This window comes from Lichenostomus cassidix, chromosome 5, assembly GCF_008360975.1.
Source record: "Lichenostomus cassidix isolate B80296 chromosome 5, HeHo_3.0, whole genome shotgun sequence".
NCBI classification, from domain to species: Eukaryota; Metazoa; Chordata; class Aves; order Passeriformes; family Meliphagidae; genus Lichenostomus; species Lichenostomus cassidix.
Window position 1 is genome coordinate 35,533,447 of NC_139486.1, and position 22,141 is coordinate 35,555,587.

A 22,141-nucleotide genomic window follows, 5' to 3' on the forward strand; every position below is an offset into this window, starting at 1 on the left:
TCATATGAAAATCTCCTGTATCTTCATTTTCTTATGGATCTTATGATTAACGCTCAGTGTTTAGGAAGAGAAGTTTATTAGTATTTGTTTTCCCAATTACATTTTCCCTATTCATTGCTGTTTTGTACACAGACTTTAGTGAAAATGTATTTCTCAGAACTTAGTTGCTTTTTCATCTGAAAGAGAAAGTATTTAAGAACAAGCTTTTTATTCTCAGTGCAGTGAGTGCTGGGAGTGTTAATATCCATGGTATATATGGACTTGGAGAGTTGTAATAAGATGTGCTCGTTGAGGCCTAGGACTATGAGAAAAATGGTTGTCCATCATAAAGTAACATGAAATATTCTAATCCAGATCAACCAAGTTTCATTTTGGGTATTTCTTGGTTCTGATGTCATGTCTTCAAGCAACAATGATTTTATATTAATGTTATCATTGTTAATAATGATACACAATCTGTTTTTTATCTGGATTTAATAGGCCAGGCTAAAGGAGCTATATATGAAATGTTAATATTAAAACAGATGTTATTACAAGGACTGATGAGATGAACATTTCTTCCTTGATGCTTTTGTGTGTTGTGAAAGGAGAGTTTCTCCTTTTACCTTTCCTTTCCCAAGCTAGAAAGAAGCTCAAACGAGACAGAATTGTTCTAGGAATATCTAGTCCACCTCTTTTCCTGTTTTTTTTTTCTGGGCTTAATCGACTGGTCATGAGGTCACGAGAAAGTGGTGATGAAAAAGTGTCAGTCTGTAGTGGTTGAAGTGTCCCTGGTCACAGCTGTGAACACTGGTGAGTGGTGGTTGGTGTGGGCTGCAACTCAAAAGAGGAAGGATTAAGTAGCAACAGGGAATGTACCACAAAGTATTGTGGTCCCAAATGTGCCTAATGCCCCAAATTTAGGAACTGTTGTATGCTGCCGTACCAGCCTACACGACCTGATCTCCTTTCTAGGTCTGCAGAGGGGATATAACTACTCATGGTGGAATCTAGCTATGGCTGTCCACGATGAATTGTTGGATTTTAAGTAAGCACAACCACATACGGTGAATGTAGGGTACAGAAATGTTAACTGTGGAATTTTTTACCTTGGGTTGGTTGAAGTCATTGCAATCTTCAAGTATTTTATCATGTGTATATGTAAACAGGTGGGAGGGCAGACATGCCACAGCATGCACCTTCCACTGTGCCTGGGGATGGTGTTCTCATAATACCAGAGAAAAGTTCAGGGAAATATTTACTGTCAGTAATTATATCCTGGCTTTCTGTTCAGGGTAATTTCAGTCTTTGCAGTTGCCTTTGTCTATCCAGGGAGTGTAGTGATAAAACTGCTTTTCTTCTCTCACCTTGCTTTTACTTCCACCTCCATTTTTACTGCATGGTATCATAGCTTTTTTACCAAACAAGCAGCAAAGAAGAAAGCAATCCTGATCAGTAATCTCTCTGTTCCCCATAGGTAGAGATGAAGAACTTGTTGCTTCTGCTCATGCTCACAATGATGCCACCTTCTGCATTTTCAGTAAGTAAATGCTCTTCTGAACATTGTTACAAGATGTGAAAGATACTTCTGTTGAGAACTGTCACCATCTGTAACTCAAGTGCACTGTAGAAAGTATTTCTGAAAGGGCTGATAGGTTCAAGTCATCAGGCGTATTGTGGTACGTCTTATGAAAACTCTAATATGGCAATTAAATAATAGAATTCTGGTGGTGCCTTTGGTTCTAGGGATGTTATCTGCAATGCAGTAATTGCTGTCTCCTGCTTCAAAGCTAGAGAGAGTTATCACTTGAAATAGAGAATGGATTTTTGGTTAGCTCGTTTTCCCCTTTTCTCTAGTCTTAGAAGTATTAGCCGTGTAGTTTAGCTTTTACTGGGAGAGGTTACTTTATGTTAAGCCAATTTGATACTATCAGGAAAAGAATGCAGCTATTAAGAACTGGGATGCCTCTTCCTTTCTGAGTGAGAAGTAGGATCTTTCTGAAGTAAATGCAGCTTGAGAACAGTTTCCCTGAGTTGAAGTTAGACTTTATTACTGAGTTGGACATCTAAGGTAAAAGATGACCTGCAGAGTAGAGAGGAAGTGTTAGCAAAGAAAGACATTACATGTTTGTTAGGTGTAAAGGAACAGAGAGTGGTGGAAAAAAGAGGCAATTATCACTTGGAGTAAGTGTTTTGCTTTCTAGGGTGCCTTTGAAGATCAGGGATGAGAGACCAGAAATCAAGCAGTTTGTTAGCTATCGTGTTTTCTCTTGCAGACGGAAATATGCTTAAATGAGTTCTTGCTATCTCACATCTAATAAAAAATCATACTGTATGTTAAAAGAACCAGAAATGGGTTATATTATATTCACTTCATCTGTTGACCTTCCTATTTCCAATTTGGAGATCTGGTGATTTTTTGGAAAGGATATGACTTAAATACCCTGAGACTGTGAAGGCTGACATTTCTCTGTAGCATTAGACTCTATCCCCTGCATGCAATCAATAGCTCCTCTTGAAGACACACTGAATGAAAGGACAGCTTTTGCTGTCCAAGTCACAAGGAAGCAGGAAGATCCAGCAGCACTAAGGCCCTGCTGAAGTAATTCTGCATTTTGTTTCTAGTGGGGAAGAGAGAAATGGTGTTTGTTTCATGTGGGCCATTCTTACCAGATGCTAATGCAATCAGGCTGAACCATAGCAAGGGATGGCCATCTTGCAAGAGCTGGAGCTGGCAGGACTGACTGTAGTGACAGAACTCAAGTCTGTGCAAGATCAGGCTGAGCACCAAAAGAGTAGTGGGGCTGCCTGAACTCCCCCAGGTGGGACAGCTCTGAAAAAGCTATGCCCACATGCCTTTGACTGCTGCAGAAAAGGAGTGGTATCCTTGCTGCTATAAATGCCAAGTTTATATTTACTTATCTGCCAGACATGGCAGGAAGCATTAAGCAGCAAAAGAGGGACTCTTGCTTGTCAAATTCACTGCCTGCTGGAAATTTCCTGCCCAATGCTCCCATTCTTGGTGAACCCACTGTAGTCTTCATTCCTTCTTTCCTACTAGAACATATGTCTTACCATATAGCACCTGTGGCATCTGTTCCTTTTCAGCAGACTTTGAAGGATCTCAAAAGGGAGGTCATCCTTTAGTTGTAGCCTCTTTTTTGTTTGCACTGTAGTACCACCAGAAACTACAGCTGGATGGGCAGGAGGAGTGTGTGTATTGTATACCTTGGGATGCAAATTTTTGCAACTGGAAATCCTCCTTTCCAGATTAGAAATGTCTTATCTGCCCATACCATGGACAAATTCAAGGAAAAGCTGCTCATCTGAGGACAAGTTTTGTTTCACTTTTTATGACCTTTAGGTATTAGCTGATAGTTAGATCATGTCCAATACCTACATTTGCTCCTAGATTGTACTGCAGGTGTGCTAAAGTGAAGGCTGGCTTGAGGCTTGGCTGAAATTCGTATTCAAATACATTTCATCTGAACAGTATTTCTTTCTATGGATTTGCGTTTCTAGGTTGAAATGCTGGTTTTTAATTTATTCTAAATAAATGAACATTCTTATTGTTTAGTCTATGGAAAAAACTTTCAAATGCCTTAACCAGGTTTGACACAACAGGCAGAAGATGCATAAGGACATCAAATTTAAAGTCAGACAGAAACAGTAAAAATTACTGTGAGGAGAAAGAAAGAGGAGATTTTACTAATATTCCTATTGAGGAAGGGTAGAAAACATGCACAGGAATAATTGTACCGAGTAGGACCAGTTCATTTTGCCCTATATCCTTTCTTCAGCTATGTCACAAGCACATGTCTAGAAAAAAAAACCATTAAAAGATTGGCAAGTACTATTCCCCCAATACACTTCCACTTTTATGAACCCTTTACGCTTCAGATGTCTCTGTTTCTCTTCCCTGAATTTGGTCAATGCCTCCTTGAAGCCATAACACCAAGACCCTGCACTTGAGAGCTAAATATAATTTCTCATGTAATGATTTATTATTATTATTAATTAATAATTAATAAATAAAAGCAATTTGGGATAGGATTTGTGTTTTCTCCTGTGCATCCCTGAAGCTGCCTACATGAAATCTCCACTGACATTTTGGTGATAAATCACTTATACTGCAATGTCTTTCCATAACTCTTTGCAGTATGTCTCTGGTTGTCCTTTACTACCCTGTATTATTACCCTTATCATCTACTTTCATTACTTCTATGGTTTTAGCATAACTAATAAATGTGTTGAACCATTCAGGTTCCTTATGGAATTCTGCTGCTAATGTCAGTTCTTGCAGTGGATGGAGATTTCACTCCTGCTTTTGTCTTTGGGCCACCTGCTCATCATCCATTGAAGAACTGTCCTTGTGACTGCTTAACTTCCTTCAAAGCTTTAGGTGAAGGATTGTTTTGAAACTTTTTTAGAAATCTGACTGTATCTGGCAGGTTACCCTGTTGACATGTTTTTGAATTGAAGAACTGCAATATTCTTAGAAGGATTTGTCTTTAAAAAAGTCCTATTGACTTTTTCCCAAACATCCTGTATTTATGCAGGTGCCTGATAGTTCTGTTCTTTGTTATAACTTCTATTAATTTATCAGTTGACGTCAGTTTCATGCTCTGTGAATGTACAGTTCCATGAGTTCCCCTGGGATCATTTTGTAAACTGGTGTCAGATTTTCCACTTTCCAGTAATCAGACGTCGAAGTGGATTTAGCTGAGAGGGTTGCCTGCTAGTATGTAACAGTTTATCCATTTCAACCTTGAGTTCCTGTTGGGCCCCTTGGATAAACAACTTCTGGTGACTTCATTCTGTGTGTTTTGTTCACTTTTCCAAATAAGTTTGGGGTCATAAAGTTTACTCACAATCATCCTCTTTGTAGAGTTTCCTGAATGTCCTCCGTTTCTTCCACAAGGATTCCAAGAATTAATTTGACTTCTCTGCAATCGCTGTATCTTTTCAGAGAGTTCTTTAAATTCCCTCATCATCTCCAGGCCACACAGAGTTTCTGGAATTCTTTCCATTTCTGAAAAGTAACTGGTATCTGCTCTGCCCACTGCCCAGCAAGCCTGTGGGGCAGCACATCTCTGGCTGTGCAGTGGACCAGGCACGCACCAAATCCTGCCCAGCTGACAGGAAATCAGCAGGTGTAGAAGGAGCCAGCTGTATGCTGGGACAGCCTGGAGAGAGGGAGCGTAATGAGGAGTGTTGAAGAGTTCAACAGGGAACATGGAAAAGAGCTGAGAACCATGAGGGAGTGGGTTCAATGGTGTAGGGAGAATCTGAAGTGTTTTGAGAAAATGAAAGTGCTGGGGAGCTACTGGATTTGTTAGAGGGGATATGCTAACAAGCCATGACTAGGGTGAGAGGGGAATGAAAAGGGATGTACACCATGAGTGTAAACCACAAGCCATTAAAGCTAATGAAGCCTGGATTTTTTTCTCATCTTTGTAAAGTAGCTTGTCTTAATAAGATACTCACTTCTTCTGTACCACTTTGTATTTCACTCCCAGCTGTCACCATCTTGTTCACGTTCATTCTTGTTTTTCTAGTTTTACTAAAATACATTTCTTTGATTGCTTATTCATTATTCACAAAAATGGTACTTGGCATTATTCACCTTCAAAGCTCTTTGCAAGCCTGCTGTGTCTGAGCTGAGATCAATGGTTAAGACAGGATTATAAAAAAATGGTTTGCTGATGTGGTTTGGATTAATTAGCTTATTTTTGGTGGCATTTTTGGCTAATATCCTAGCCGGTTGCAGATGGAGTCATCTTGAAAATGCATATTGGCATACAGTAGATACCTAAATTATAAACATGTAAGATGTGCTGAATGTTTTCCGCTCCCTTTCAGTTGAGTTTGAGGGTTGGATACCACATGTCGTGTGGAACCTAGCTGTATGGAAATATATTATCAGTGGTCATCACTGTAGGACTGGGTAGTTCTTCTGAATATGGAAAGGAGAAAGAAATGGTTCACAACCCAAAGGGCACATGTGTAAGGATACACTCCATGTGGGTTTTTTTTGTCAGGGCCTTGAGTGCACTGCTAGGCTTTACTGGCCCTGACTGGACTCTCCACACGCAGCCCACTGCCTATCATCCCCTTGCAGCCTCCTGGGGCTGCTGGCTCCTGCCCTAGGGATGCTGCAGTGAGGATCTGCACAACTCTGCCCAGCCAGCCATGGACCCTGATGAGCCAGGCCCACCTGCAGTCCCATCTCCCAGGCTGGTTTCAGGTGGAGCTGCCCAATTCCCAGGACTGGGGCTGTGCCCTGGCTTGTGCTGCTCCCTGGCTTGCTGTGCAGTCCTGAGAGAGCCTCCTGCTATTGGCCCCCAGCCCATAGGAGTAGCCAACCTTTGGGCCATCTTGACTCTTTCCTTTCTTTTCCACTTTCCATTATTAACTTTTCTCTCAGCAATTAACTTTTCCCTGAGCAATTATTATTCAAGGTTAACAAAGCTGCATTTTTTCACTGGAGACTTCTTACTTGCCAAGACTTTGGCAATTAAACCATTACAGAAGTGATTGTGGTGGTAGTTTTCTTTTGTAAAGTGTTTGGTTTTCACCCTTCTTTCCTACATGTTTCCTAAATGAGGCTAGAGTGCAGGGTGTGTAGAAATAAACATTAACCTTATTTCAGAAAGTAGATATTTATCAAATAAAATTATGCAATGTTATTTCAAAAATACTAAGAAAGGTTAAAGAGAGAGAATCTGATTTTGACTGTAGTTTTAAGCCATGGAAACACTACCTAACATAACCATAACACCACATTACTCATTTTATCATTGTGAGCAGTATCTGCTTTCAGTGGATAACAGTTGTACAGGGCCTTGTCATCAGCCTCTATTTCCTGCCATGTTCTCCTGTTGGCACTGAGATTTGTATCTGATCCCAGTGGAACCTAGTAAGCATGTGAAGCAGCCCCAGAAGTCACAGTAGCAATGTTTCAGTGTCCAAAATGATGCTTCAGTTGCATCTCAATGGACCAAAGCTATGCAACCTGCTGGGCTAAAAGCAAGCAGGGTCCTTGTCCGAAACCTCTCAGGCATAGCATGGTTATCAAGTAACCGAGTGCTTTGTGCAGCGACTGTTCAAGTAGTGTAACAGAATGTTTTGTTGCTGCTCGTCAGTCTGGAAAAGCAGCGCAAAAAAAAATCCACAAAATAATTCAGGTTGACTATCTCTAAGTCCTGAAAGGTGCCCAAGGAGCAAGGGAAATACTAGAGGTAAGAACTTTCCTGGGATGTGGGTTGTTTGGATGTGTGACTGCAGAACTTCACTGCTCACTTGGGACTGTAAATTGATGTTTGCTTTGATAGCTTGCTAGTATTTGAGTGGCAACAAGGCACTAGGAAATTATTCCCACTGAATCACTTGTACACAGTTGGTGATATGAACTTTGTGGATCACTGCATGCTTGCAATGCGTTTGTCTGGGAAGCACAGTTGTCTTCCCATGCATAGTTCCCTATCCGTCTCATCAAACTGACTGAGAAGTCTTTCAAAGGCCCCTTTTAAAGTGTTCCTACATAGTGCCAGCATTTTCTGTCTTTCTAAGTCAAGTCCCAGTCATAGCTTCTCTTCCAGTGGATATTTCATACATAAAAATAAACATTACAATGGTATATAATAAGCTGTCTAGGACGCTTTTCCAGAATTCTTGTGTTTGCATATGATGCATACTGGAATTGTCTTTGCAGATGAGGTCTGGAGGTCTAGTGACTCAGAGGCATAGCTTTTGCTTGCTGATGATATCAGATACCGTTGGCCTGGTAACAGCAAATGCTGCAACTACATCAGCGGTTCATCTCTCTAGGGACTGATGAAAGCAATACAGTGTTCATAAAAATGACATCCCTGGCCTTCTAAACTTCTATACCACAGCAGCCTGTATGCAAACGAACCCTGGGAGCATGCATTGCCAGGGTCATGGGCAATATCAATATTTCCAGAAAGGATGCATTTCTGGTGTCTTAACTGGCAGTAAAACTGGACAGAGCAGTTGGGCGTTAACACTGCTCTTTCGGGAGTTTTTAGAAGTCAAGGAAGATGGTTGTATGCATTTTCTCACTTTTCTTGAAACATTAAAATATATACTTAATGCAGATAAAGAAACTACATTCTTGTATGCATGTTAGGCTGAAGCAAGGGAAGAACAGAACCAAATGAATTTGTAACAGTGGTGAAGATTGTGGATTTTTCATTCTGAGATGCATGAGGGCATGGAATTTAGGTGTCCTGGCTGACATGAGATAAAAGCATTCCTGAGTCTGAAGAAAGCAGAAAGAGGCTTTTGAACAGAAACTGGCTGACAGCATCTAAAAATGTCCTGTTACCATCTTATGTAATAGTGTACTTATTATTTATTATACATATGCAGGTTTATATTTGCCTGTATACACATGTTCAGTTGCTGAAATAATGAGGACCATGAACAGATTTCCAAATATGGGAGTTGGGCTCCTATTAAAATGTTTCCCTGTCACTATACAGCTTTGGGACGTTTCTTTTGTCTGATGGTCCTTTTGGGATGTACATAAACGGAGTGATACTGCAAAAAATGATCGTTCCTGCACACTGTGGATGCAAAAGCCTTACAACAAAGAGTCCCTGCAGATTTTACTCTCTACAGAAAGAATAAATAACGCTAGTTCTGTAGGAGGAATGTTGGAATATTTATCAGGGAGGTGTGTGTGTTGAAGAAGGGTTTTCTATCCTAATTGCCTCCCAGTAATCTGACTTTCAAATGCTCTTCCTTTGGATTTTTATCTACATGTTTCCTTCTCCCTTATGCTGACTGAAAGGTCCCTTGTTTCCAGGGTGAGCTAATACTGCTCCTAAATCAGTCAGTTGATACAGAGGAATAAGACTGTAGAGAAACAGAGTGGTAGCACATTTTATTCTTTTGAGTGTGAGGGAGGACGGATTACAGGGGGAGGAATTAGGCATCTGAAAGAAAAACTTGGGAAAATAAGATTGCTAAAAAAACCTTGGTGAAAGCTAAAACTCTATTGTTTGGATTACACCCAGAAAGGCCAATGAGAATGCAGAAGACAAACAGTGAGCTCAATATCTGGAATGAAAGAATGGGAGAAGGGTTTGGCACAGGGTCAGTGAGATATTGACTTGGCCAAGAGGAGGTCTGCAGAAGTGGCTGTAACCTAGGTGGTGCCATTGAACAAACAGGGCAAATGCAAAGAGATCTGAACCAGAGGTATTAGGAAAAATTGCACAGAAATTGTGTGAAGTCAGTAGCATGTGCTAGGAAGAAAGCATTTCACTTCAGAGAGATACAGGTAATAATTTGGGGTGACTCTGCAGCTAGATAGTTGTGGGTAATTTGGTAGTAAATGCATCTATATGATTGGCTAATATTTCTGGATTAGCAGGGAATTATTCCTTAAAATAGGGTGAAGTAAAGAAACAAGACTGTGACTTGGACACACAGTAAGGCAGGGAGTCTGTGTGGAGAATTATAAAACCTGTCTAAATGACGAGGGAGGATTAACCCATGCATCTTGCCTGAGTTGAACTCACTGGATGATTTATTAGACTAGCTCCTCTTTCTAGCAGAGGCTTGGATATTTTTGTGTGGAGGCAAATTGGATTAGATCACATCACAATAATTTTTTACCTGTTTATTCTCTGCCTGCCCACTGTTCACTATAGCAAATGTCTCAGTGCCCAAATGGCATGCACTAGCTTCTCAGTTTTGTATACATAAACTGCCCTATTGGTGCAGCTGCACAGCAAACCCTGTTTTCACAGTGTCACTCACCATGTGACCCTGCATTTACCTTATTTTTTCATGCAGAATTAATCCTGCTGCATCTTGCTAATAGTAATTTTTTCCCTCAGGATATTGCCTTTCTTCCCATAACCACCCATGTCCTGCTGTATGTGGATCCTGTCAGCTGCAGTAGGCCTTTTTTTCCTGAAAATACGATATTTCATATATTTCCAAGACAATGTATTTTGGTTAGTTACATCACACTTGTAAAGTCTTGTCTTTGTTGTCATGGTTATTTCTCTTAACGTCAGTATCCGTTCAGACTTTCTAAATACAAAGCTAATTAAACATGCAGCTAATGGTGGCCCAGACCTTGACATCATCATTGGACACAGCTCGGTAAGGAGAAAAAAGGCCCATATGTAGAATTCTGTTGCAGTAAAAAGTGTGTTCTGAGGCTTTTCTTTCTGCTTCCTTTACTTCTCCTAAGTATTGGACTTAGAGCCAAGGATTTGGGTTTAAGTGGCTCTATTGATCTGGTGTGGTGTGACAGTGCTCATAGTCCCTGAAGTAATGATTTGCCTTTGCTGCCTTGCTGAGAGGAAGAGGTTATCCTCTTTTAGATTGTTATTCAAAAGTGCTGAGATTCTATGAATAGACAAACAGTAGCAGTTAAGGGGAGATTATGAAGCTGGATGTGCTATATGGCTTCAGGAAGCTAATACTCCTAGATATTAGAGGCCTGATCTTTCTGTTGTATAACTCCATGCCACTTTTTATGTTAGGAATACAGCACAGCAAGACAGCCTTTTTTGCAAGAGAACACATAGGATCTCTGCTTCATTTTCTTTCCTTTTTTTCTCTCCCGTCTTGCCACGTCTTTTTATTATGTCTTTGGGGTTTTTTATTTACAGGACCACCGGATGAAACGGCAGGTTGGTGTCTGGGGGAGTTGGGGTGAATGGGGCAGGTGCAGTCGAAGCTGTGGTGGTGGAGTCAGCTTTCGGCAACGGCGCTGCTATTCTCAAAGGTGAGGGATAACCTCCTTTTTTTTCTTTAAATATGTTGTACTGTTACTGAGCTCCTGTAGTTATGTTCCAATATACATCCAGAAAAAACAATACTCAGTGTTTGATCCCAGGGGAATGAGTCCACTTTGAGGTGAACCTCAGTTTCAGTCTTCTTACTGCTTTTTTGAGTAGTGCCCTCTTCAACACATGCTTGCTTTGGCTCCTTCGATAGAGCACAGCAGTTTCTCTGTGGCATCTGAGGCTGTGCAATCAGGGGACTGGCATGGTAGCAGCCGTTCAATCAGGTCTAGTGTGGCAAACCCCGGGAGAGATGGAGAACAGGCCAGAGCAGTTGGTTTCTCTCTGGAGAGCTGTTGACAATGCTGAGGTTTTCTCAGGTTTGTGATTCCCAGGAAGGTAAATTGCCCCAGAAGTAACAGAAAAGTGAATTTGGCTCAAGCAGTGTTAGTGCTGTGCCACCTCATTTGTAGCTGGGTTAGCTGAATCCTAATGAGGATGATGACTGGTACTGCACCTGTTGGGAATGATGGATCTTAGAGATACTGTTGTGGATGAAAACAAAGCAAAAGAGGGGAAAAAAAGCCAGACTCTCAATAATATCCTGGAAAAACCAGCCTCTCTGTGTTTAGAGAAATGAGAGGAGGTTTTGTAATAGAAGAATCCAGAGTTATGAAGCACTGCTGCTTCTCACACAGAGTAAACAAAGGTCTCTTTTGAAGGCTGCCCATTATGGTTTATACCTGCCAGAATCCCTGGAGGCCTGTCTCTCCATTTTAGGAGCACTGAGGTGTTAGGCATTGATTGGCTTTTTAGATCAATTTCCTCCATGATTGTTACTCTCCATAATTCTCAACTGCGGTCATTTGACTGGAATAAGGGTGTTGCACACTTTCCATGTTTAGCTTGTCCTAGTAAGGGGCATATTGTGCACAAAAAAATCAAGATGGATGATGCACAAATTTATTCTGAATTGGCCACTATCCTCCTGCTGTTCATAATGTGTTTCTCTTTCTCTTATGGACACCTCGACTCTTTGCTGGTGGACAGTGGACTGAAATCTCTGCTTCTGTTATTTAGTTGAAACATGACCCTGAAGAGCTGTACTGCAGTTGTTCATGGTGTGTGTCTTGTTCATGCTAGAACACAAGACATAGCGTAAAATACCGCTAGAAAATGCCAGCTTGCTTTAGTGGTGAAGAAGTGCATTTTAGTTATTTTGCAGTTTCAGGGAACTCTGTGAGGGTGATAGACTCGGTGTGAAGGTGATTTGGTAGCATCTGCCGTGAGATGACATTTTGCATGTGTATTCTTCAGAGAGCTTCATATAGGTTTTCTGTCTTTCAGGACAGAAGGTCCTTCCAGTTGTGTTGGACCAACACGAAGCTATCGGTCATGTAATGTTCAGGTATAATGCTCTGGTTTTGATTTTTCTTGCCTGTTGCTCCGTTTCACCAGATTAATGTCATTCTTGTTCAGTAATAAGATGTGATTATTAGTTTCTCTTTCTCTGCTGTCACTGGTGGTTGCAGTTCATTGTCAGTGCCCTTTAAAAAGAATACTGAAATTATGCCCCAAGTTAAATGGGAGCAATAAGTATAACCCCCCAATTTTTATTGTAGACTTTATTTTCCCCCGTTTTTGTAATAGTCCAATACAAACAAAATTTCTCTTCCAAACAGAACTGTCCAGAAGGATCCCGAGATTTCCGGGCAGAGCAGTGTGCAGAGTTTGATGGGACAGAATTCCAAGGAAAGAAATATAAATGGCTTCCATATTATGGAGGTAATGATAAACATGTGGGGTTTACACTCCATTGCTACCTATTAGCAAAAAGTTTTGAAGTGACTGTAATGTTTTTTTACTGTAGTGTCCTTGCAGGAAACTTCCTTAATTGAAGCTGGGGCAGGATTTGGCATGGAAAAAGTCATTTTGCCAGCAGCAAAGCATTGCTGTCCTGAAGGCACTGGATGCAAGGGCCAAGAGACAGCATTGCCACAATACATACTTGTCTCTTGTAACAGCCATTCCTTCAGAAACATTGCTCAAGGAAATCTGGAACTGGTTGCAGCTAGGCCCTGAAGTATTAGAGGAGCAGAAGTTCTGGAGTATTTTCCAATATTGGCAAAAGAATATTAACAGGGCACAAGAGAAGCAAATGCATGTGATTAATGACTGCTTCGGAAAATACGACATTTCTTCAATTGACTTGCTCTTTCTTGAGGAACCAGCTGAGAAAGCAGGTGTGGGAATCAGGGGTCCTTGCTCTGAGCTTTCATATGGTATCATTCACAGTTGGTTCACAAATTACGAGGGATTTTAAGGTGGATTTAAAGGGTTTTTTTGTTGACGGTTAAAATAACAATTTCTATATCAGCACTTATTCTCATTCTAGGAAGCCCTGTACTCCAAGGGACTGTAAGAGCAATCCTACTAAGGAATAACCAAATATCCACCTAAACCAATGTCCCCTGAGGGAACACTTGACTACAGTGAAACTTTACCAGGGTATTTTTCCAGCCTCCAGCAGTTTGTGACCTAGAAATTTGTTCAGTATCTGCCACTTAATATCAGTCCACTCCTCTGTTACTGCTCCTGTGATCTAAAACTAAGCTCCTAATGCAGTATCAAGCTATTATATAAGGTTTCTTTTTTCTCTCCTGACAGCACCTAATAAGTGTGAGCTAAACTGTATACCCAAGGGAGAAAACTTCTACTACAGGCACAAGGAAGCAGTGGTAGATGGGACTACCTGTGAACCTGGCAAGCGGGATATTTGTGTAGAGGGAGTTTGTCAGGTTAGTTACATCTTTCATTCATCATTGGGTCTGTCAATCTTTCTGTCATCTCCCTTTGTTCTACTTGACCTTTCATAATAGCATGAGAAAAGGTGCTCATTCAGTTTCAAAGTGCTGAGGAGCATGTGGACAGCATTTTTCTGGCTCTGGATGTGAAATAGTAGATATCAGTTCTGTCCTTTCTCTGTCAGCTCCATCTCTGCCCTATCCTGACTTTCCAGGCTCCTTAGATTCAGGCTTTCAGGCTTTCTCATTAGATCTCTTCAGTAGTTGGCCTTTTTTTTTTTTCTCTGTCATTACAGTTTATTCCTATTAATGGTCCTGTGCTCTGACAGGCTGTGGGCTGTGATAATATGCTGGAATCTGCCAAGAAGGAGGACAAGTGTCTGCAGTGCGGAGGAGATGGCAGCACCTGCTATGGTGTGAAGGGCACTTTTGATGTGGCCAGCCTCCCCAAAGGTACAGATGATCCTAGCTAGTTTGGGCAGGTGAGAAGGAGAGAGTCAAACCAAAACTCACCTGCTACAAGGGCTGGTGGGAACACCTACTCACATGATTGTTATAGGCATGCTTGGATGTTCACTTGAAATATCTCTATGATGTGTGGCCTTAGCGTCAGAAAAGGTACTGCTGGCCTTATCCTGGGAACCACTTCCTTAATCTGTGTTCATACTGAAGTACTTGCCATGATGCTGATGTCTTTCCCTGCTCCCTCTCCAGCAGGTGCTATAAATATACCATAATAATGTAATCATGAACTGCCTCTGTGAGACTGTCCAGGGTCTTGATAGCCCCACAAGGACTCATGCAGGGCTGGAAATGGTACTACATCTTCTGCATTTGGCCAATTTTGAAAAATGTCAAGATGACAAGTACACTTGTGGTTACCTCTCTCTCTGTTGAACTCCAGTATGATTCTTGCTGAAACTCCAAAGATTTCAGAATGTAGAAAACGGCCTTTTCTGAAGTGTAATTGGAATTTTTTACACATGGACTGATCTGTGGATAGTGTAGGGTGAGAATATTCATCATGCAGCTAAACTGTCAATGGAAATGCTTTATGTCACCATCCCAAAGCTCATCTAGTTCTTCAGACACCAATGAAACCATGAGTCTCTTTGGCACAGAAGAGTGGCTGTGTGGCATCCACAGTCAGATACTGAATAATCCCCTTTTTTTTCAGGTTACAATCAAATCTTTATTATCCCTGTGGGAGCCACAAGCATCCAAATTAAGGAGGTTATGCCCAGTAAGAACTTCCTAGGTAAGACTGATAACAGAATCTGTGTGTCAGTCTACTTGGATTCCAGTTATTATGCTAAAATCTGGTTTTCAGATATGGGTTTTGGAATGTTTACCTTGAAGGCTTGATATGGCAGAGCAAAAAACTGAATATCAGTACCTGAATATTGAGTATCCTTGAATTGTGAGTGATGCACAACTCTGGGCTTCACATTTACCTCATTTTCTCCCCTGTGGAGATCTTGCTGGTGGGTGGGGAATAAAAATACCCAAACCACATTGATACTTTCTGCCTGTAACTTACAAGGAGTCTAGTTGATACAAAAAAAAATTTTGCTACGGGTTCTGTTGTTTGGTGAATGCAAACCCTACCTACTCCTGACATGCAGAAGTTTGGGGTGGGTTTCTTTTCCCCATAGATTTCTTTTGGGTATTTGTACAGCCTCAAACTCTGGTCATTCTGCAAAGCATGAAAAGGAAGGAGAAAAGTCCTCACCTAGCTTTCTGGACAGGGCTGAGGAAATTCCAGTGGAGGAAGCAAATACTCTTCTGCTTTCTGAGTCTTCTATCATTCAGTGCTTTGGACAAGTCAGTCTGGTGATGTTTTCCTGTGTAGAAAACTGGATGCAGCACCCATCTTGCTTTCTGAATAGAGTATCTAATGAACCAGATAGTGGTGTAAAGGTAGTGGAATGTGAATTCCACATCTTAATGGCAAGCAGGACAAAGGCTGACATCAGCTGTGCCCCAGCAACTAACAGTGGGAAATGCAGAGGTAGGGCAGGAATATGCTGAAGGCATTTGGCTGTGCAGCAAAAAAGTGCTTGATCAGCAGCAGAGCTGGCGAGAACCACTGTCTGAATGTGGAACAGATTCTGCTAAAGAAGCCATCCATGTTGGAGGATGATGGTCACCCTCATTTGCTTGTGACACAGTTTTGAGTGGAAACAGGAGCAATCCTGTGGCTTTCTTATGGTGCTCTTTCTCTGGCATGGGTGTTCCTCTGTCCAGCTGTCAAGAATGTGCGAGGGGAGTATTACCTGAACGGGCATTGGACAATTGACTTCAGCCGGGCGCTGCAGGTGGCCAGCACAGTGCTGCACTATGACCGTGGCTCGGAGGGTGATGTGGCCCCAGAGCTCCTCCATGCCCGGGGTCCCACCACAGAACCCCTTGTCATTGAGGTGAGTGGCTGTGCCTGCCCCCCCGACACCCTGCTCTGGCTTTGCGTGGTGGGAGTGTACTGGTGGATACCACATGGGAAAACCTGGAGATGTGATGGGGGCCCCAGGAATCTTACAAGGCTGTGGGCCTTCAAGCTAGACCCAAGGCACTCTTCTTGCAGAAATAGCACCTATTGCTGCTCTGATTCTATTGCCCAGAAATGTGCAGTGCAAGGCTCAGCATTGGTTTCCTGCCTATTCCTTTGGGCTCTGACTTTAAGGGAGGCAAGAGTTAGCACCAAATGGGGCAGGGACAGGCTCCAGGACACTGCTTGTTATACTGTGCTGTAGGATAGGAAAGGTACTTGCTGTTACAGGAGCAGCTGGATCTTCTAAAGCCGAGAGGGATGAATGTACCCTTCTCTGAAATATAGTGCTCTCCAGAATATGATAGAAGGCAAGGAGAAAATACAGTGCAGAGAATTTTTGCTTCTTCAGTGGGAGGGGGTGTAAGTGAGCTCATACCCTGAGACATGGCAGGGAAATGCTGAGAAAAGTGTAATTTCCCTGACTTCCACCCATGCTTTCACAGCTTATCAGCCAGGAGCCAAACACGGGGGTACAATACGAGTATTACCTGCCCCTGAAAGGACAGGCCTCGGGTTACAGCTGGAGCTACAGTTCCTGGAGTGAGTGCAGCTCGGAATGTGGAGGAGGTAAGGGGAGAGGACCTGATGTCTCCTGGCTGGTGTGGGGTTTACATCCACACCCTGCAAGCAGTGTGACAGCTCCAGCGTCACACAGTGCTGCCCTCTGCAGCTGCTTCCCAACAGTCTCCTGCTGGAAGGCAGCACAGGTATCTGCAGGGTGTTGCTAAGGTATATAGAGTTCTTATCAGCCTCTTCTGGGCTTCTATGCTCATGGCCATTTTGGTAGCTTTTGCCATATTGTAGGTGCTGATATTGTTTTTGCCTGGGCACTCATACCCTGCAGGGAGCATGAAGAGTTGCAAAGTTTTACTCCCATATCCAGTCTTCACAAGACTGACCTTTTAAGTCTAATGGGAAACCCCCCCAGTTCTGCTGTACACTGCACAAATCTTGCAGGGCTCCTTCATGAGCAACTTACGGGTATGGCACTTCCCTTGTGAGTCTCAATCCATAATTTAACAGGAAAATTCCCCTCAGCTACACAGAACAACACTGTCTCCTTTGCTCTTCCAGTAGACTCCTATACTGTGGGAAGGTATCATTTGTCCATATAGTGAGAGACAGAGAACTGCACCTGTCTCTTTTCCAGAATGGCTGGGACAGCTGTGGATTCTACATTTAGAAAATTGTCTTGCCAACCCCAGTGTATCTCAGACCTAGTCCTGGGTAGCATATGTTGATCAGATATTCTCTTGCTTGTCCTCTAGGTTTCCAAACCCGCTTGGTGTTTTGTACCATAGACAATGAAATTTATCCAGACTATATGTGCAGGAATAAACCAAAACCAGACAATAACCGGACGTGTGGCCATCAGCCTTGTCCCCAGACAAAACGGTATGGTTTCTGTCCTTCTTCTGGACTCTGTTTTCTTCCTTAGGGGCTTTTGGAACTGGGAAAAAGAGTGACCCTCTCACTTTTGAGCTCCAGCATGGTTCTCTCCAAGGAAGTGTTTCACTTCTTAGAGAAAGACAAAGACAAAAGATGGGGATGATAAGACAGCAATGAGCATTTCTGTGTGCACAAGAAAAAGTCTTAATACATCCTCTGTTCATTTTATAGACCAATTAAATTTGCCTTCCAAAACAGAATTGTGGAAGACAGTAGTCTATCCCCTGTAGGAGATATGAAACAGATTCTCTGGTTTTTCTTCTCTTGAGCTGGAGCCTACAAAGACAGAGTAGAAGGTCTGAGCTTGTGTCATTTTTTGTCATTTCTGCATTCCTAGTGTCCTATCCCTTAGAAAGGGATGAATCTTGGAGTCTTTGCATTCTCCAGCATTTTCAAATCCCTTCACCCAACCATTTCCACCTTGTCCCTTACAGTTGGCTTCACTTGGCTCTTAATGGGCATCCAGAGCTGTAACATGAGCCTTAGCTGTGTATCTTTGTATCAGTGGAGGCCTCTGAGAGCACTGGTGTGCGTGAGAGGGCAACCTGGGAGTATGTCTGAATACCTTACCCTATAGCTACTTGTTTTAAGTTCTTTAAAACCTTTGTTCTGTATATAAAGGACTTCTTACATCCACCTGCCACAAGCCAGGAGTCGCAGTGGTGCACGGAGATCTCAGATGAAGAGGTAACAAGGAGAAGGAAGTTACAGAAAACACTGGAGGGCAGCTGCTCTCTTCTGCTCTCCACCTAGCTGCCCACTGAAGTCCGTGGGGGCTTTCCTCTTTGGCTCTGGTGGCAGCAGTGGGTGTTGCTTTGCTTTTGATTCTTGCCAGTAAAAATTATGGTGGAGGGTGTTGGCTGGCAGCTTTGCTTATGTGGCTGCATGTGCCTCTGGTAACTCAAATCTTAAGGGACTGAAAGGGAGACAATTTCTTCATAGCTTCTGGCTGCTTATTCTTGTGTTTTCTCTGGAATCAGGGTAAAGAAGTTCTGAAAGATTTTTTTAAATAAATTTACTTATCAAGATAAATAAAAGAACATAAATGAAGAGAGCATGATCAATTGGGCAATTATGACATTGGCCAGCATGCCATAGCGAAAATCTTAGCATTTCTTAAAAGCTGCTCTTTTTTTGGCATGGGCCCTATAGCAGGCAGAAAAGAACCTGTAAGGTGTGATGAGTACAAGAATGGGACAAATACAATGATGTACACTGAGATATGATAAGTTAAAAGCATCAAAAGCAAAACAGTTGTCCCCCAGCAGGCTGCTAACAGCTTAGGACTTGCAATTTTTGTCCTCTGATCAGGGTCCCAGCCTTATGGTTGACCTTATTTTACAAAGGAAATTAAACAAGTGTCAGAGAGGTCTTGACTTGTAATTGAAGGAAGCTGTAGGTTATCCCGTCTGGTTGATACAGCCTCTCCAAAACTGTACATTTGCTTTATAGGAGGCAGAATGCAGTTATTTGGGAGAGTTATTCCCATTGTAGCTTTTGAAAATACTTGATCAATTAATTTGTTGTAAGCCCTGCAAGCACACCGTTGTAAATGGCTTCTGCTGAATGTATTTGTTTCCTTTCCAAAGGAAACATTTTATAGTGAAGGCCATTCAGTTTTGGGTTGCTATTTCCATCTTTAGCAATAAAGAAGGGTGTGTTTAGGAGCTGACCATGGCAGAGTCTACTGTGGAACCCCTGTTAGGATGTGAATGTCCATGGGCTGGCCAAAACTCGGTTTAGGGGTGGCAAGGACCAGACTAGGGAAGCAGCTGGGATGCTGGGGGAGAAAATACAAACTGCCGTCACTCCCTGGCTGGGCCTTACCTGGCTGCAAGGGGACACAGCAGCTGTCAAGCAGATCACTATGATGCTCCCCCTCCACAACCAGTGCCTTTTGACTGCACAGCACAGTAGAGTTGGGGATGAAATATTATGTTGTCCCTGAAGCCAGGCTATGCAAGCTGTGGTTCCAGATACCTGGCTAGCTTGGAAAAGCTGGAGTGGCCATGGGCAGAGATTTTAACATCCAAACAGATTGTTTTGTGGACATTACTCTTGTTAGCAAGGATGTATCATTTCTGCAGCAGCTTCAGCAACCAAATACAGAACAAAATCTATTTACATTCTTGTGGGTTTTTTGTATGTGTGCTGTGGTTAGAGAATTTGACTGATGGGAGGAATAAACCAGCTTTCTACTTCTACTAGCTGTCAGTGAAAAGTTAAGCACTTCTGAGAGTATCTGGCATGGTTTGCAGGCAAAGTAAAGACTTGGCTTGGTTTTACTGTTTCTGATAATGTCTGGAATATAATGTGTGGGTTAGGCTGTTGTGGTAACTTTTCTTTTAGTGGATCTGGATTGTTTTCTTTGGCTTTTTTTTTCTTTTTTTTCTTTGATGTTCTATTCCAGGCATGACATTTTTGCAGACATCAGGAAACCAAAAGCCATGGAGAGACATCTTCCCCCTCTGGGAGAGCTCTGCATTTCCAGAGAAAAAGTGTTTTGTAGCTGGAGATATGGCTCTGGAGTGGGACTCATGCTCTGCATTGCCAATTAAGCTGGGCACGCTTGGTCAAATGGGAACTCACCTCTGATTCTGTTCAGCAAAGAGACATAATCTCTGATTTCTACAGGGATGTGGCACTGACTCCTCTGTGCCTCCAGGCGGTTTGGTGGGCTTACATTTTTCTTTGCTTGATTCTGTGACCTGCAGGTGGAAAACAGGAGAGTGGGGGTCCTGCTCAGCTACCTGTGGTGGAGGCACCCAGACTCGCTCCGTGTACTGCGTGGCGTTTGACGGCCAGAGCTCACAGGGGGTGGTGGATGATGCTGAGTGCATGGCCTTCGCCCAGCAGCCACGCCGCAGCCAGCCCTGCAACGTCAGGCAGTGTGCCACCTGGAGCACGGGGCCCTGGTCTGAGGTCAGTGCCCCTGAGCAGGTAACAGCCTCTTGGCACCCACTGAGTGAGGATCTGCCAAAGCTTGGTGATAAAGAGACAGGGGACTTGGTGATGAAGAGACTTTTCTGGGAGTCCTTAGATAGGTGGTGTGCAGAGGTATAGAACATGTCCCTGTAGCCTTCCAATGCCCTCCTATGAACACATCCCTGTTCCTCAAAACTGCATGCCCCTACACCTCTACTCTTCTTGTTGCATGTCCCTCACTTCTCCAGTCTGCCAGTCTATTCCCCACTGCTGTGTTTTTATCAGACTCACCACACTGGTTTGGTTTCTGAGCCGGGCCTGCTGAAGGTGGAGGGTGGGCAGAAGAGCTGCTGTCTATCAAGTGAGGATGTGCAGTAGCACACCCTCCTCTGTGAAACAGGAGCTCATAGCTTCTGCCTGTGCTGGTTATTTCCATGCATTTTTCTGCCTTGGCATCACCAGGCCAGGTCAGCAGTACCATTGTTACAACAGCAAGATACTCTTGAAATGCTGGTGACCTGCTGTTTACTGTGTGTCTGCACAGGGCTTCTCCAAACACAGCCACATGGTATATTTTTGATGCTTGTGTGCATTTTTATCTGCAAGAGTGGAAACAACTCAAACTGCGTGTGTTCAGTGCAGCCAGACAGACTTTTAGAAGGCACCTTACACTCCAAGGACTTAGAAAGTAAAGGGAATGTCTACTCAGTCCCTAGAGCACAAGTGAATTTTCCTCTTTTAGAAGAAGTACATGCATGCTTGCAACATTTTAGTTGCAATCTTGTGGTTGTACTTAGGCTGTCTGAGTTGTGCAACAGGACAAAATGCAACTTTGAGGTATGATAACCTAGACTGGCAAGTCCTTCCACCCCAATCCCCCCTCCTTTACCCCTGCCTTGTGAGATGCGAGGTGTGACTTTAGGGCTGTGGACTAAGAGTGCTGTTTCGGGAAGGCACCAGGAGTCATGTTCTTACAAACTGTTTCCTGAGTGATTCATTCTGGGGTTCTCAGAAGCAAGAGTGTTTCATGTACTCTCAGAGTTAAAAGGTTACTCTGGTAAATGAATGGCTGAAACTCAGCTGGGAAGCTCATCTGAAGTAATTCAGGCTGTCTGCAACTTAATGCTCTTTGTAAGACACCTTGGTAATTGATGTAGAAGTAGGTTGGATTCCATGAAACACTGCTGTGAATTTAAGAGGGCATTGAAAATGTCACGAACTAGTTACTAGTATAGAAGTTGTCACAGCTCCACACTGTAAAAATAGAGCACAAGGTCTTCAGGCAAAAGAAATGAGCAATATAATCTTTTACCTTCCCTAGAATTATTTACCTTGTATTGATTTTAATCAGATGTAAATAACATGAATTTCCAGATATTTTCTACCATTTATTGTTCTCAATGTATTCTGCAGTGTTGATATTTTTCCAAATTCATCCTCCACATCTCCTTTGGGGAGAGATCAAGAGTAATTATATAACTAGGCCAAAATCATCCTGTGAGCTCTGGATCTCCCAGACCCTATCCCATGCTCCCATGCCTTATTGTCTCTTCTACAGCATAAACAGCTACTCTGCTAACTCCCACCCCAGAAAATTATTTTAATGATAGTGGGTTGTTTCAGGCAGCCTCAAAATGGTGTACTGCTTTAATGGTAAGGAGCCA

At 42.7% G+C, this 22,141-nt stretch overlaps 1 protein-coding gene across 5 annotated transcripts in view; it reads left to right on the forward strand.

Annotated features, from left to right (window-relative positions):
- Nucleotides 1-22,141, forward strand: part of PAPLN (papilin, proteoglycan like sulfated glycoprotein) — a 51,687-nt gene that overhangs the window by 10,558 nt on the left and 18,988 nt on the right. The window contains exons 1-14 of one of the 5 annotated variants that reach the window (XM_085062254.1): nucleotides 701-792; nucleotides 955-1,027; nucleotides 1,457-1,519; nucleotides 10,638-10,753; nucleotides 12,099-12,159; nucleotides 12,434-12,536; nucleotides 13,419-13,549; nucleotides 13,885-14,008; nucleotides 14,733-14,813; nucleotides 15,803-15,975; nucleotides 16,547-16,670; nucleotides 17,372-17,498; nucleotides 18,174-18,239; nucleotides 20,267-20,474. In XM_085062254.1, the coding sequence (XP_084918380.1) occupies nucleotides 1,463-1,519; nucleotides 10,638-10,753; nucleotides 12,099-12,159; nucleotides 12,434-12,536; nucleotides 13,419-13,549; nucleotides 13,885-14,008; nucleotides 14,733-14,813; nucleotides 15,803-15,975; nucleotides 16,547-16,670; nucleotides 17,372-17,498; nucleotides 18,174-18,239; nucleotides 20,267-20,474 (1,371 nt within the window). In that variant the 5' untranslated portion in view covers nucleotides 701-792; nucleotides 955-1,027; nucleotides 1,457-1,462. Of the gene's footprint in view, nucleotides 1-700; nucleotides 793-954; nucleotides 1,028-1,456; nucleotides 1,520-10,637; nucleotides 10,754-12,098; nucleotides 12,160-12,433; nucleotides 12,537-13,418; nucleotides 13,550-13,884; nucleotides 14,009-14,067; nucleotides 14,372-14,732; nucleotides 14,814-15,802; nucleotides 15,976-16,546; nucleotides 16,671-17,371; nucleotides 17,499-18,173; nucleotides 18,240-20,266; nucleotides 20,475-22,141 lie in introns of those variants that run through there. The other 4 variants (XM_085062255.1, XM_085062253.1, XM_085062256.1 and 1 more) reach the window with 4 other exon arrangements.